This window comes from Falco peregrinus, chromosome Z (assembly GCF_023634155.1).
Source record: "Falco peregrinus isolate bFalPer1 chromosome Z, bFalPer1.pri, whole genome shotgun sequence".
Classification (NCBI taxonomy): Eukaryota; Metazoa; Chordata; class Aves; order Falconiformes; family Falconidae; genus Falco; species Falco peregrinus.
Genome location: NC_073739.1, coordinates 69,894,834 through 69,910,458, shown reverse-complemented (window position 1 = coordinate 69,910,458; position 15,625 = coordinate 69,894,834). Strand labels below are relative to the sequence as shown.

Sequence of the window (15,625 nt, the reverse complement as noted above, 5' to 3'; positions counted from 1 at the left end):
CAGCTACATGATCTTAAAGCTACTGATGACTGAGGCAGTCAGAAACTCATCAACTGTCCTGGCAAGCCCAGATGTATCTTCTTTTTCTTTTTAAAATTACGTTTTTAACCATGCATTCTTATTTTCAATAATAATAATTACACATAAACCCAGGATTCTGCTTTAAGGTTCACAGCTTCTCAGCAAAACCAATTTCAGCTACTCAAGTGATCTCTCCTGACCAAATTTACTTTTCTAGGATCCAGAGCTGAGGGAAAAAAAAGCCTAAGTGTACCTCCATCTGAGGAGATACTCATTGGAATATCATCCAACCTGTTTTTAATTTAGAGGGGCAAAGTTTATAACTGAATTCTCATCAGCCGAGAAGTCAACCTAAAAGGACATGTGTACATAAAATGGAGGAATGTGGAGATAAACCATCCAGGGACATCAGTTATGGGACACTGCCATATTTTAGCCCCATATTTAACATCTTATGAGAACCTGTGGATTGCTATGGTGTACTGAGGATGACAAACCTATAATCCTCACTTTGAGCCGTGTTGCTCACAGCTGGCAGTTAAAGGGATGCGTATGCAGAAGTTGAGATAAGGAGCGCTGAGCACAGGCAAAGGACAAGAGTGGTAAGAGGTTGCATTTTAACTAGACAAATATAACAGAAGAGGGTCTGAAATCAGACTTCTGCCTTCCCTCAATCACTGTTCAGGTGGGTATGGCTGAGGCTGACCTCGTACAAAATATACCATAGGGCAGGCACGCTCTGCCTATCCTGTCCAACCAGCCAGGCACAAGGTGGACACTCTCTGTGTTCAGTATGTCTTTCAGAATTACCTTTGGCACCAGGCAGGGGCATCTCAGACAGAAACCATGAAGCGAGAGCCAGACCTGGCTGTGAGAATTGTAGAGGGCTCATACTTGTGGGTAACGTAGAGATCCTTACGTAGAGCGTAGGTCCTGCAATCCACTGGGAAATTATTATAGTTTTTTTAATTAAAGCTTCCACAGCTCCTGAAAGCAGAATGCTGCATGTGGGCAGGCCAGACCAGGCTGCTCAGCTTCTGACATTTATCATTTTTACAACCTCGAGTGGAGCACAGTTCAAAGTTCTTCCAGCAAATTTACAGCTATGTTCCGGCACAGGACAGTAATAGTACTACACAGTATCCAGGCACTTCCCCAAGGGCAGGGCATCACCACCCTCCGATCATGATTGTATCCCCAAAGATGAATTTTAGACCATTCAAATACATGATCAGAATTTCCACTAGCATCAGCAGGAGCTCTGTGTGTACAGAAGTGATTTGATCTGTATCACACTTGAAAGCATGTCTTTGCCACCCCCTACAATCAAGGCAGTAAAACAGGCAAACATCCTATTCCTTATTTACCATAAGTGAGCTCCAAGTAACTTGAAGTTAACTGTTCAGTGCCAAGAAGTGAGCCCCACGGACTGACATTTGAAATCAGAACTGATAATTATGGGATTTAAACAATATTATACGAATGCATTAAGGCAGGTTACATAACTGTCCTTTCCCTTTAGGATTTATTATTATTTTCTTGCAAGTTGTAGACAATCCATACTCCCATACACACACAAACCTACAAAACAGCAGCACAGTAAAAACAAAATAGATCACTGAACTCCAGCATACTTGTAATCAATACATTGCACATACTATACAGCATATTTTAACCTCATCATTGGGTGAACACACACAATTCAGAACAACATTGATTGTATGTAACACAGAAGCTACCACTGAGATATGGTAAGTACACCGTATACACTACTAGCTTTTACATCACTGAAAAGGAGTTTAGAAGTTTAAAATAGTATTACCTGAACTCTTGAAATGACCAAACAGCCTACTCAGTTGCTAATATCTAATGCTCCATATAATACAGTCAGGATAAACAGCACTGGACTAGTGTTTTCAGGGTACTCTACTTTTTTGATACGTGGAGTAAAGCTCCAAAATTTTAGATTTCTTTCACAACACAGCATATACTTACTACACACTGACTATCTGCTCCCTCTCATCCCAGGGTAAAGGTTTAATAACTACTCTGAAGTTAGTAGAAATGGTCTAGATTTGTATGAGTATGACAGAAAGACTTAGCTGAGCATACAAGGTCATACATTTCCTCTCACAGATGTATGTATATATACACACACATGTATGTTCAGAAGATGGCTTGATATGGCAGGACCTACAAAACCAGTAAAGTAACCAACAGAAAGGAATGCAATAACCCACTGATTTTAAAATTAGGCTCTTGTGGTCTGATTCTGATCTTACCCCTCTGCGCGCAAGGCAGGAATCAGACTCCAGGACCAGCTGCTATTTGGTCCAGATCACTGCAGGCTGGATCAGTACTGAACATGTCATCCTGTGTAAACTTGAAGATAGAGCCAGGTGGGTTTACACCAGCTGAGACACTGCATGTGTTGTGTAATGCAGTCGCAATTTTTCACGTGTGACTGAAAAGAAAGGATCAAGTAGTCATGTGAAAACATCAGAGAACGACACTACTTGATGGGTATACAATGAACCATAGCCAGAGGGAAAATGAGCACAGGAAGAAAAGAAGTGTTTTGATACATGAAACATGACAGTTTGAGTAAGCGGATGCTTATGAAGATCAATAGTGTAGACAGGTATTTTTTCTCTGATGGTCTAATCACAATCATCTAATTTCCCACCCAAAATTCCTCATAATACGTGTGTAGAAACCTCCCAAATGAATCAGGTCAGAACAACTCATCTGACCCAAACCCACAAGTACATTTCTGTGTGAAAACAAAGAGTTTTAGCTGCATACGGGTGGCAAAACTGGGCTCTTGAATGGTCCAGTTGTACTGCATAGTCCCATCTGGCTTGTTCTTTTCTGGAGAAATCTCTCAAACAGTATCAGCAGGGAATGTATCCCTATCAGGATTTACAGTTTTGGGGCCTCACAGATAAAACTGCCAGAAAAGCACGAATAATATCCCCATACACGCACTTTTTGTTTTAGTAATTAAGGCGAGTTTGTTTACCTGTCCCTAACAGAAAATGCTGTGCTTCTCCAATAAAAAGGAGATCAACAGCTAAATGAAAACATAATTTTTCTGATCAAAACTTAACATTTTGCTAAGACTTATTTTTCCCCCATTGATGGAGAAACTATATGGTTTGTCTATTATCCTTTGTGTCAGAGGATTTTTTTTGCTTTGCTATTATTTTCCAGCACCCAAATGACAATTAGAATAAAACCAATGCCAAGCAAACATTTCATAACAATGCTAACAAGCCCAAGATAGCGCTATATTTATTCATATATACAGGTGCGCGTGCACACACACACACACACTTTTCTTAAATACAGCAGAACATTTGCTTTGAGTACACCTCTGAGTAAGCAAAAAGTTCAGTGTGTCTGGTGTGTGTTTCAGCATGGGGTCCCAGCAGGAATGTGGTGTTGTTGATGCTCTCAGATTCAACAGAATTTCAATATGAATCCAAAAAAAGAAACCTAGTTTTCGCTCCACCCAAGGATTCAGTTTACTTTACTATAGTAAAAGGATAGGTTAACTATTTTGACTGTGCTTAAGCAGATGAAGGATGACAGGAAGAGTGTGGAAGCAAACAAACCCATCTAAATGGAAAAATGAAAAGAGCATTTCACACCACATTGCCAATAAATAAGCAAAAATACTCATGTTTCTATGCAGGACACACACATAGGGTAGGTTAAAAAAATACATATACTCCATGTTTGATTTTATGTGTCTCTTACATTAATTTTGTTTGGAGAGTCTATGGAAACTGGAAACAAAATGCCTCAACCCACCCCATAACTTGCTTAGTTGTGGGTGAAAGCACTAGAGTCCTACCCCTTGTTCAATGCAAAGATGGGCTGTGACTCTTGGTAAATTTTTGAGGCAGTTCAGGTAAAGTTTTAATGCTGTAAAAAACCTAACTGGCTTAGATTACAGATTTCACTGGGGATGAATCTTACAGTCCTAACCTATACAGAAAAAATGCTACAGAAGCAGGCATCATAGCGTCATAACAGCTGCACAGTTTTTTTCAACCAAATTTATAATTCTTCTGTCCAGAAACCCGAGTATCATTATGCAAGTGTGCATGGATGTCTTTGTGTCATATACATACATTTCAATGTGTCATTATACTACACATACACTTAAACTTTCTTTACAGTGCACACATGCACACTTTTTCCAAGGCACCCTCTCAGTACAAAATAGCAGCAAGTTTTCATTTTATTCCACTTCTTCCTAAATTAAAAACAACAAAAACCCTATAAACCCCTCGTAACCCACCTGTTCGATAACACCATTTTAGTTTTTCTAAAATCTGATGGTAGATGGTATTCCTTACCATCTGACAGAGAATAGCAAAGGACTGTATGATGCCATTCTCTTTTCTCATTCAACCAAAAGTTCTAGTAACATCAATGGAAACTTGACCTCAGTCTTTATCCCATAAAGCTCTACAATATCTCAAAGAGCATTTTTCTTTTAAGACATTATAGCATCTACTGTTTTGTACAAATGAAATGTTTTGCTTTTCAAAGTAGTGTGTCTGTGCATTGATGCATCCAGGAGATATGACTGATTGCATTGTATCCAGTTAGGTGTCATACAGTGCCAATGCTCTCATTTTATAAATCACTATGTTTTCCACACATTTGAGTTTTATATATGTTTCATTAAAAGTAGGATGATCAGCAATTCTGCTGCTTGCTAGAACAGTGCCATTCAGGAGACTTCCAACCTTGTGTTACGCAGTATTACATCCCACAATTCAAGGGCTATAGGTTATGGTTATTTGCTAGAAATTGAACTACTATGCTCTTTAGTAGAGTAATCAGTGCCAGTGATGAAACTGGCACTGATTCTTTTGTAATCAGCAGAGAAGTGTTGTGTTAGGAACTGCCTTAAAGAGAAGCTTAGACTGCACCTATTTTTTTGAGTATTTGAAGTTTTAGTCCTGCAGAAAGCACATTTCCACTATGGGACAAAATCCCGACCACCTACAGTACAGACAATTTCCTGATCCTATCCCCAATCTAGGCTCAACACAGGAAATTTTCCTATTAAATTCAGTGTATGTTGGATCAGGCTTTTATGTAAAATTAATCCTGGGATGGTATGATGCTCCAAGCTGGCCTAACTTTGTTCCTGCCAGAACCAGGAAAAATACGTACTGGCATCTCCTAGTACAGAATTAGGCCAGCATCATCTATCTGCTGACTTGACCTAGGGAGAGACATTGGAAAACCACATTTCGAGAATGAAAGGCAAGCAGGACTTAGTCTGTGCTCTGTGCAGGATACATAATATATCATGTTAACTGTCCACTGATATCTGTGTGTTAGAGGCATGACTTTGGATTTACTTCACAAAGGCATTTAAACCTGTAGCTCACTGATAAATATGATCAGTTAAACCACCTAATAGATAAAGTGTAGTGGCTTAAAATTTGTGGGCCAGATATACTGTCCTCAGTCTCCTGGTGTAATGATCACATTGTTGGGAATCCTGCTGTGGGCAGGCACAGGCAATACAGATCCCCTTGCTTCAAAAGCAGCAAATTTCTTGGCACTGTTCATAACCATAGAAGACATATGAATCGCATTTGATACTCATGGAAAACATGTAAATGGCCTTCTTTTATCACACGCTGTAAACATGTTTAGTTTTGCTCTTCACATGAAACACAAATGTAAAAATTGATCACAATTGATTAAAACATTTCCCCTACGCCCACCCACTAAAGCCCTAAACACCTTAGCGTGTTATAGGAAGATTAGTGTTTTACAAGATAATTCTTTTAAAATGCAATCTTTCTGTCCCCCCAAATTCTAAACAATGCAACAACACACATATTATAGTACTATCAAGTAGTGTCATCTTCACCTTCATCCAGGGCATAGTTGAGCTTTATTACTGTGCTGATAAAGTCACCGAGTTCTACAAAATCTGCGGTGATAATATTCACACCACCTTCTCCTGGTTTCTGAGTTCGGACCCACTGCATCATTGCAGGAAGAGCCCTAAGGAGAAAAAAGGACAATACACATAAAGCAGTGAGACAAATGCATCGAGACAGGATTTACCAACAGTGACTCCCAGTGATCTTGTTTTCTAAGAGAACCTTGTGAGAAAGGACACAGGTTACTGCTCAGCCCCCTTCTTTTTATAACATTAATTCTCTTGGAAATAATATATTGACTGCACTTCAACTTCTCAGTAAAAAGAATGGAAGGAAGATCATACAGGCTCACAGTAATTACTGATCTTGCCTAGGGACAAGGGCATAAACCAGATACCTTTTCAATATCATCCAGCTATATGACTACATGGGAATTGTTTATGGGAAAAAGCAGTAACAGAGAACACAAGCTATTTGCAAAGCATGTCTGACACATTCAAAGAAATGCTGAAAATAATATTTTGGCAGACACTGGACCAACCCTGATTTCTACAGTGTAAGTACAGCATATTACCAAATACCCTTTCTTTCCCAGTATTCATATCCTAGCCATGAGTTATATTTAATAATAAACCAGTGGTTAGTAACAGAAATGAAAAGCACCACAGTCATATCAACTCTTTTCTAAAATGGAATATTTTTATTATGTCAGACCCTTCGCATGGGAATACTGGGGTCTAAAAGATGTCTTCCTAACTGGATTTGTAAGTATAAAGAAATTTTTCTGACACCATGAAAATATAAACTGAAGATTGTAAGAAATACCTATGGGAATATAAAGGGCTCTCCAGTCCTGCTGAGGAAGCCAGGCAGCAAGATCCAGTTTTCAGAAGACAGAAGTTAACAGCATTCCAAGAAAATAAGGTACATATTTTTCAGAGAGAGGGCATTTTTCAGAGAAAGGGTAATTGACCATTGGAACAAACTCCCAATGACTGTGACAAACTCTGTAGCACTTGGAGTCTTTAACTCAAGCCTGGATATTGTTCAAAAAATACACTCTCAGTCAACGTCAGGCTGCTGCGATAAATGAAAGAACCTATGGACTGGGCAGGGCCACAGTATAGATAAACACTGTGTTCTCCCTTTGCTCTAACATCTATAAATCTGTGATTCCCCCTCACCCAGCATGCTGTACATCCTTTTTCACAGAGGTAAGGTAGATGTAAATTGTTGGTCTGACAGGAATTTAAATCAAGCTGAACATACTGAACCTAAATCTGCTCCCAAAAGCTTTAGGAAAATAGACCTGAAGAAAACAGAACTGTTGGCAGACACTTGTCAGTGTCTTGTACTTGTACTTGTCAGTGGTCATCAGAATCATTCAGTTTTCAAAACAGTTCAGTACAGAAAAACCCAAGCAGTTATAATTAGTCCCTTCTATCATTTTCCAGGAGAATGCACAACACTTAAGGTTTTGCTGCTGCAAAATGTGCTTAAATCCATCATAAGATCCACATTTAAGCCCAGCAACACATTTTATTTCACTCACTGATTCAATATGACTGAAGAACATGTATGTATGCACACTAGCTCATAAAACTGAGCTAAAGCACTCTGCGATTTAAGAACTCAGCCAGCTACCTTTAGATTTAAGTTTATGCAATCCTGACAATCTGCACTCCATGGAACTGTAACAGGCACAGGTCAGGTGTGAAATACCCAGCAATGCCTGGACTGTTTGAAAAGATCTGTGAGCAACCAGAACCAGGACAGATCCCAGCAGAACAGCACAGACCACCAAGGTGATAAAAGGAGCTCAGAGCAGTTTAAAACTCCACAGCATCTTCACATGCAAGAGATATTGCTGCACATTTGACAAAGACACAATGCTAAACTTGTAAGGTGGCAGTATGTTGCCTTTGTCTTTAATATCCTCCTGTTTAAGCTCAAAGAGTTTCAGGTTTAAATGAACTGATTGATTGTAGGCAGGCACAGATTTTTTCTTCCTTCCTTCTGCGTAAGTTGATAGTCTTGATATTTTACTCCCCCTTGAGGCATAATTACCTTATTTTGGTGTCCTTTATTTGCTCTGAAGCAGTTCTGATACAGTTCTGTGCTCAGACCATAGAGTTTGCTGTCAATATAGCAATATAGATTGAAATACTGTTTTCTTTTTCCTATTGTATTCTTAATAAGCCAGCCTTTAACAGATAGTCATGCCACCTTTTGATTAGAGCTCTATCTTAAACTCCGTTTGCCCAGCCATTTAACCTCCAGTTAGACTTGGCAGTTAAATGGGTTATTTACATTTTACTGATATTTCACACAGGACATGGTTGCATGACCATTTGCTCATATGCAAATTGTTAGATGAAGTCACAGAAATATTTTTTTCATGAGGTTAGAGAGCATTTATAGATAGGTCAAAAAATTAATCAGATTGTCCAACAGAAAGCTTATTTGCATTGCACAGGCAAAGAACACAGTCCTGTAAAAAAAACAACACCTGAACAGAAGTTTCCACTGACCTCAAAGATCTGGTCTAGGCTATACAACTCTACTTATGATAGAAATTCAGAGAAAAAAAACATACAGATCACCCTCTTCCCATAGTGCCATCTAGAAAGTGGATTACATCAATGACTGTAAGAAATCATACACTGCTCCGTTTTAGTACAAATATCTCACACGCTCACAATAATTATTAGAATAAGCCTGCTTTAACATTCCTCAGGGTGCCTTTGTGATAGCAACACAAACCTTGTTCACCCTTCCTTGTAATTTCCAGTCTCTGCAAGCCTCAAACTAGTAATTGTTCTCATTAAAGGTTTTAGTCAGAGGAACAAACCATGCTGTGTGGCAGCCACCTACATGACTGTGCTCACAGAAACTCAGTACGTACCGCGGTCTTCATACATATTCTTGCAATGTTGGTAAGAAATTATTTTGTGCATAAGCATATGCATGCCTCTCAGCTTGCAAACTTCCCATAGCACCACTGCCTCTGTGTTAAGTGGGTTCTAGTTTTCCTGTGGAGGATGCTGGATGTCCATGCTTGAGGGTCTCAGTGGAGCTCTGGCACCAGTGTTTCAGATCCCAACCCTGCAAGGCTGAGGACAGCCCAGCCATGTGAGTACAGGCCACATTTGTAGATACTCAATGCCAGTAATCTCTGCTGTTACCCCACTAATCACAGAGGTGTAGTTGTACGGTAACTGCATCCACAGCTCTGTTGTGCTAGTGTAATGATTTTTCCTAACAAAACAGTGTTGCACTGGTAATAATGACAGCAATGCACTGTTGAAACCTCATGCAGGAGACACTCTAGCTCTCTTGAGGGCTACTCGTCTTCCAGCCCTTCTCCTGTGCCTCATCTGCCCCTCCTGTAAATGATGCAATGAAAGTTGGATGAGTTGATCAGGAGTCCTACTGGCCTCAGAGATGTGTTGTCAGGTTTCAGTGGCATGAGTAAATGTTCTGAAGGGCCTACAAGATGAAAACTCCTAAATTAACATGCTACAAAGAACCAGGCAGCTGCTGACAGCTGCAGAATACTTTGAGTCCTTAAACTGAGTCGGCTGCATCCCACAGCTGTACAGTCCAACCTTTGCAGCCATAATCCCACTTCTCAAAGGAATCACTCCTAACCCCCAAGGGCTGCCAATACCAAGTGTAATGCTGAGCCACACACAAACAGAAGGCTGCTGCCTGCCTTAGCCTAGAGCCAGGGAGGAGAGAAGGTGTGTTGTCAGCCAAACCTGCGCAGGGAGGAAGAGAGGAGTCTCCTCCCCTCGCCCCACTACCTGGGGCACTATTTTCATCCTGCTGCAGCTCCACTGACCTGGGTTGGGGCTGGCCAGATATGTTAAAGAACACAGCAGTACTGCCCTAAACTACAAAACATGCATGGCCCTTTTCAAAGCTATTGAATACTGAAGTTACTTTTTCCCTTTTTTTTTTTTTTAATACATCAAAGATCTCAAGTGGACTCCAATGGTTTTGTTTAAAAAGTAGTAATTAAACATTCAAGTAGCTTCAGTTCAAGCAGCAAAACTGTGACTCCCATTACAAGCTTTCAGAAAGAAAACATGACCTAAATAATCACATTAAAATTTGCTTTAAAAATTTTGCTCTTAGAATATTTTAATTCAGAAAGAGGGGTGATTGGTTAGTTGTTTTTTAATAATGCCTGAGTCATCAAAGCCTGACAACATGACAGAAGACTAATGACAGCAGCACTCTAAGGTAGGACCTCCTGCGGTGAAACAGCCGTCCCTCTCTGCAGAGCTTTCAAGGGAGAGAAGGAGGAAAAGCAACTTCATAAACACAAAAGGGCTGTTCAATGCTTTAATGACAGCTGGATCAATAAAGGCAGAGAACGGGTTTTCTTCTGGAGTACAGGGAGCCAGTACAACCTAATCCAGAGTGAGAAACTGGTCTCATGTACAGAATGCGATGCTGCCAAGCACTAAGTGCCCATTCCCAGTAACATCAGTGAGAACTAAAGCAGGTCCACTTGCTCAGGGCAAAGTTACATGTGGCATTTCTTCCCTCTCCAGTAAAGTACACACCATGCCTTCCTGAAGCCTCTTGCAAATAGTTGTTACTGTTCAAGAAAAACAGCATTCCCCTGCAGGAGGATGTACTCACACTAGCCTGAACCTGAATCCCTACACTCTTTAACTTTTCCCTCCTCCATCCAATTTTACCCATGTTTGCACCAACACTGATTAATTCTGCAGCAGTAATTCTGCACATGCTGGCTGTGGCTTTTCAAGGATGCTGAGAATTCTCGCTGCAGTGGGAGCAATGGATGTCTCATGTGCCACTGAATCATAACAATTGCAATTGGAAAGAACCTTGAAAAGTGTTCAAGTTCATCCAGCTAATCCTTGGTAGGACCAACTATACTGAGATCAATGGTACAAACCACTCCCGGTGATTGTTCAATTTAATCAGTACTTACAAGCCTCCAGCGATGGAGGTGTCACAACCTTCCTCTGTATTCAGAGCATCCCTTATGTAAATATTCTTATACATCCCAATTAGCTTCAACTGGGCTACCTACAAATAAACGCCACCAATAATAATGGCATTAAGGTGTGCTGCTCAACGGTATTTACCATGTCCTTACTCTGCACCTCCTAAAGATTTACTGTTCATCAGTAAATAAGCTTCCCTGCAGAACATGAACTTTAGATACCACTCCACAGTACATCATTCTACCGTAATTTTCTCTGTGGCAAAAGTAGTTTAAAAGGTCCTTTTTTTTTACATGCCAGCTGTTTGTTTCTGCTCCCTGATCACAAGTTACCATTCTCTCAGTTGTGCTAATAGACCTGTAGGGACAAAATAAAAACCAGCACATGGAAATGGTCTGGATTAACAGAAACAGATCAACTATTTCTGCTCTCCCTCTGTCCCAAATGGCCCAGTGCACTGATGAGGTTTAATTTATAACAGCACCTCCCAAACTGTTGAATTGACACAACCAAGGAAAAAATGAACCAAAGCACAGAGATTTACATGAGCTTGGCATGAACGGGCTGGGAAGGAACTCCTTAGATTCACTTCCTTACGCCTCAGATGCTCTCTAAGCAGCAGTAGTGTGGCCACAAAATGGGCACTACCAAGGCCAAGACTGACTGCAACCAGAAAATTTGGGCACCCCCGGGTGAAATTTTATTATTAATAGTCTCAAAGGCACTCATGAGAATTCCTTTCCCTGGATCCTGAATGGATGTTACATTGCCCACAAGTTGTCATTTTACAAGAACTACGTACATTAACGTCCAACAGCCCTGAATTTATTCTTCTGAATTGCTTATCTATAATTCAGTCATCTCCAATTGCTTTATACAGTTTGGAAACACATCTAATCAGATGACGCAGACTACTGTGCTGGGGTCAGATGAATATTTTAAACGTAATTGATCACAGTACTGTGCAGAGTCACTAGGGGCCAGATGTCTTCACTCTCCTATTGAGCTGTTGTTAGCTTTCTGCGTTTCATTTCTAAGGGGAGGAAGAAACGAGTGCAAAGAGCCTTCTCTGCCCTCCCTTCAAAGAACATTTCAGCTGAATTTATTGAACCTACACGTCTATGCTTGTACAAAAATACAATGGGATATTTAATAACTGCAAATGGTGGTTCTGGAGGTGATTAATGTTCAACATCCTATTCTTCTCCAATCGGGGTCCTTTCCTTTGCACCTAAGGCATTAACTAAAAGCATTAGGAATGCAGACAGCTGGGAAAGGACTCAGGGGACCTTGCAGTATAAAAGACCTCATTAATAAGGCAACTTAGTATTTTGGCTACTCTTTTGGTCAATGTAAGGAGGAACTGAAGTGGGTAATGCAAAAGCTCAAATCTTGAATGGCTACCACACAAAGTGAGGCATTTAGCTTTTAAATCATGACTGAAGGCAGCCTTGTAACACATGCAATTATGCTAGTATGGACAAATACGTGATAGTCCATGGATTAACAGGAAAATTACTGCCTGCCATGAGGATTCCAGTGTTCAAAGGCTGGCTTTTTCCAGTGATCCAGCAGATGAAGTCAGACAAGCTCATTAACTGCTCTTCTAACCTGGACTTGTGCAAAGCATTTGGCACTGTCCCGCACAACAACCTTGTCTCCAATCTAATCCCATAGATTTGATGGGTGGACCACTTGGTGGATAAGGAATTGGCTGGACGGTCTCACTCAAAGAATTGTGGTCAACAGCTTGATGTCCAAGTGGAGACTGGTGACAAGCAGGTTCCTGTGGGGTCTGTATTGGGGACAGCACTAACATCTTTGTTGCTGACGTGGACAGTGGGATCAAGTGCACCCTCAGAAAATTTTCTGATGACACCAAGCTCTCTGGTGCCATCAACACACTGAAGGGAAGGGATGCCATCCAGAGGGACCCTGATGGGCTTGAGAGGTAGGACCATGCAAATCTCATGGCCAAATGCAAGGTCCTGCAGCTGGGTCAGGCCAATCCCATGCACAAATACAGGCTGGGCAGAGAATGGGTAGAGAGCAGCCTTGAGGAGAAAGGCTTGAGGCTGTTGGTGGACAAGCAGCTCAACACAGCACAGCAATGTGCCCTTGAAGCCCAGAAAGCCAACTGAATCCTGGGCTGCATCAAAAGAAATGTGGCCAGCAGGCTGAGGGAGGTGATTGTGCCCCCCTGCTTTGCTCTGGTGGGACCGCACCTGCAGTACTGCATCCAGCCCTGGAGCCCCCAACATAAGGACAGGGACCCATTGGAGCGAGTCTGGAAGAGGGCCATGAAGATGATCAGAGTCTGGCTGGAGCACCTCTCCTATGAAAACAGGCTGGGAGAGTTGGGATTGTTCAGCCTGGAGAACAGAAAGCACCAGGGAGACCTTATCACAGCCTTCCAGTACCTAAAGGGGGTCTAGAAGAAAGCTGGAGAGGGACTTTTTACAAGGGCATGTAGTGATAGGACAAGAGGGAAGGGCTTTAAACTGAAAGAGGGTAGATTTAGATCAATTAGGAAAAAGTTCTTTACTGCGAGGGTGGTGAGGCACTGGCACAGGCTGCCCAGAGAAGCTGTGGATGCCCCATCCCAGTGTCCAAGGCCAGGCTGGATGGGGCTTTGAGCAACCTGGGCTAGTGGAGGGTGTCCCTATCCATGGCAGGGGGGTTGGAAGTATGTGATCTTTATGGTCCCTTCCAACCCAAACCATTCTATGATGTTATGTGAATCAGTTATCTCGCTGGAGTTCACACAGGGGAGAAACATCCCCCACTTTCATGACAGTGGTGCAAGTCTTAAGCTACGAAAATGGAGGGGAAGAGAGTGATGTCAGTATCTCAGTGCCATTCAGATGTCATTCCTTTCAGCCTTCTGTAGTCCAGAGATAAGCCTGAACACTCATTTACACAAGTGTCTGCATGTAGCATACTTTAACGGCTTGAGACAGTTGGTCCTGGTCCCAGTTCCACGCAGAAATCTGACTGTTCAAGAAATTCACAGAAATTACAATAAGTGTGGACTACGGAAATAGGAACTATAAGTTATTCCACTGCCTTTGAAACACAGAAAATCTCTGCTTTACATATGAAAACATCTCACACCTGTCAAGGGAACAGCTACGGGTTTGGGGCTTTTCTCCCCTCTGTCTTTGTGTTCTTTTAAAAAAAAGTATTATTTATTCATACACCCATTACACTTGAATCACTGTATTACACCATTCAGATCAGGTGTTAAAGTTGACGCAGAGCAGGAGCTGCTTTGTCACACATATATGTTGTAGCCAGTAATAGACCATTCATGGCAAAGGCTTTCTCCACCAGACTCAGACAAGCCAACTCTCCAAGGGTTGCCACCATGTGTCACCTGGGACCTTTCAAAGAGCTACCCTGCTGAGGAACTTGGTAGCGGACCCCAGGTACAGAGCTGCTCAGCTACTCCCCAGTTCGGTTTCACTTGCTGCTGATGGCTCAGCCCCTTGTTAAAAAACTCACATTGTTGAGCATGCAAAATTTGAACAACGCAAGGAAGAACAGAGGGATTAAAGGCAATGAATGAGGAAAAAAATAAGTTGTGCATGGAGGAAATGCTCTGAAATTTAATATGGAGAACAACGAAATAGAGTCTACCAAAGTGTTGAATCAACAAGAGTTGATTTTTACTAGTGCTTAGTCCTCCCAGAACCTTGGAACACAGATGAATTAGCAAAGTGATTCTGAAAATCCCACTTTTGAGTAACTGGAAAAGCCAGTAAAGAGGTATGTATCACTATCATGGAAAGCAGAACAGCTAGGTGGAAGGTAAAGTTTATCTAAGAAACTCCTGGCTCCCAGCACCGTCACTCTGCTGTATGATCCGTAACAATTTCACACGTCGTACAGTTTCCACTGAAATAGACACTACAATAAATCTAAATCACTTAAATATATTTTTTAGTCTAATAGCATAGCCTGCAAAATTTTCTTCCTGTAGATGCTTCAAAATGAACTAAATCTGACCTATATTTGAATCCTTTGTGATTGAATACAGAGCAAAGCAATTTCCATTTTCTTTCAGATAAACAGCTCTAAGTGGTTCTAATATTTTTGTTCCATCAAGTGGAGATACAAAGCCAGTCTGCAGTGCCAGAGAACAGACAACCAAAGTATACAAACTGCACACAGCTGTTTGCCATGGTACCTCGTTCAGTTTATCCCACAATACATTATTTAGACATATTGTACAACAATTAATATTGACTGTAATGTTGAAAAATGCAAAAAGAATAACCACAAGAGAAATTTGCAGTAAAGATATGGGTCTTGCAGCATTCCCAGGAATTTAACACTTTCTGATTCTTCAGAGCAGAAATTTGCTTCATTCATGAAACATCATCAAGTAGATTACAATGAAGCAATTCACCCAACAAAGTTTAAATGGAAAATTATGAGAAAATTAACTGCCTTTGAAAAATCACAAACTCCCTGTACCTTTTTTCATCACTACTGCTATCTGGACAGCAAGAAGCAGCACAGAATATAGTAAGAACTTCAGGCTGCACACCCAAGTAACAGAAATTGAGTATAATTACAGCTCTGATTCGAATGATGTGATTAAAACAAGTCAGAAAATGAGATGGTGGGGGACAAAATTACATAGGAACATACAGTTTTTCAGCCAAATAAAAAAAATTCTAGTTTATGTTC

The 15,625-nt window shown here is 41.0% G+C and overlaps 1 protein-coding gene across 2 annotated transcripts in view; it reads right to left on the bottom strand.

Moving 5' to 3' along the window:
- Positions 1-1,081: 1,081 nt before the first annotated feature.
- PLCXD3 (phosphatidylinositol specific phospholipase C X domain containing 3) overlaps positions 1,082-15,625 on the bottom strand; it is an 85,037-nt gene continuing 70,493 nt past the window's right edge. The window contains exons 3-4 of one of the 2 annotated variants that reach the window (XM_055791565.1): positions 5,930-6,066; positions 1,082-2,485 (exon numbers count right to left, since the gene is read on the bottom strand). In XM_055791565.1, coding sequence (XP_055647540.1) covers positions 2,427-2,485; positions 5,930-6,066 — 196 coding nt within the window. In that variant the 3' untranslated portion in view covers positions 1,082-2,426. Of the gene's footprint in view, positions 2,486-5,907; positions 6,067-15,625 lie in introns of those variants that run through there. The other variant, XM_055791566.1, reaches the window with a different exon arrangement.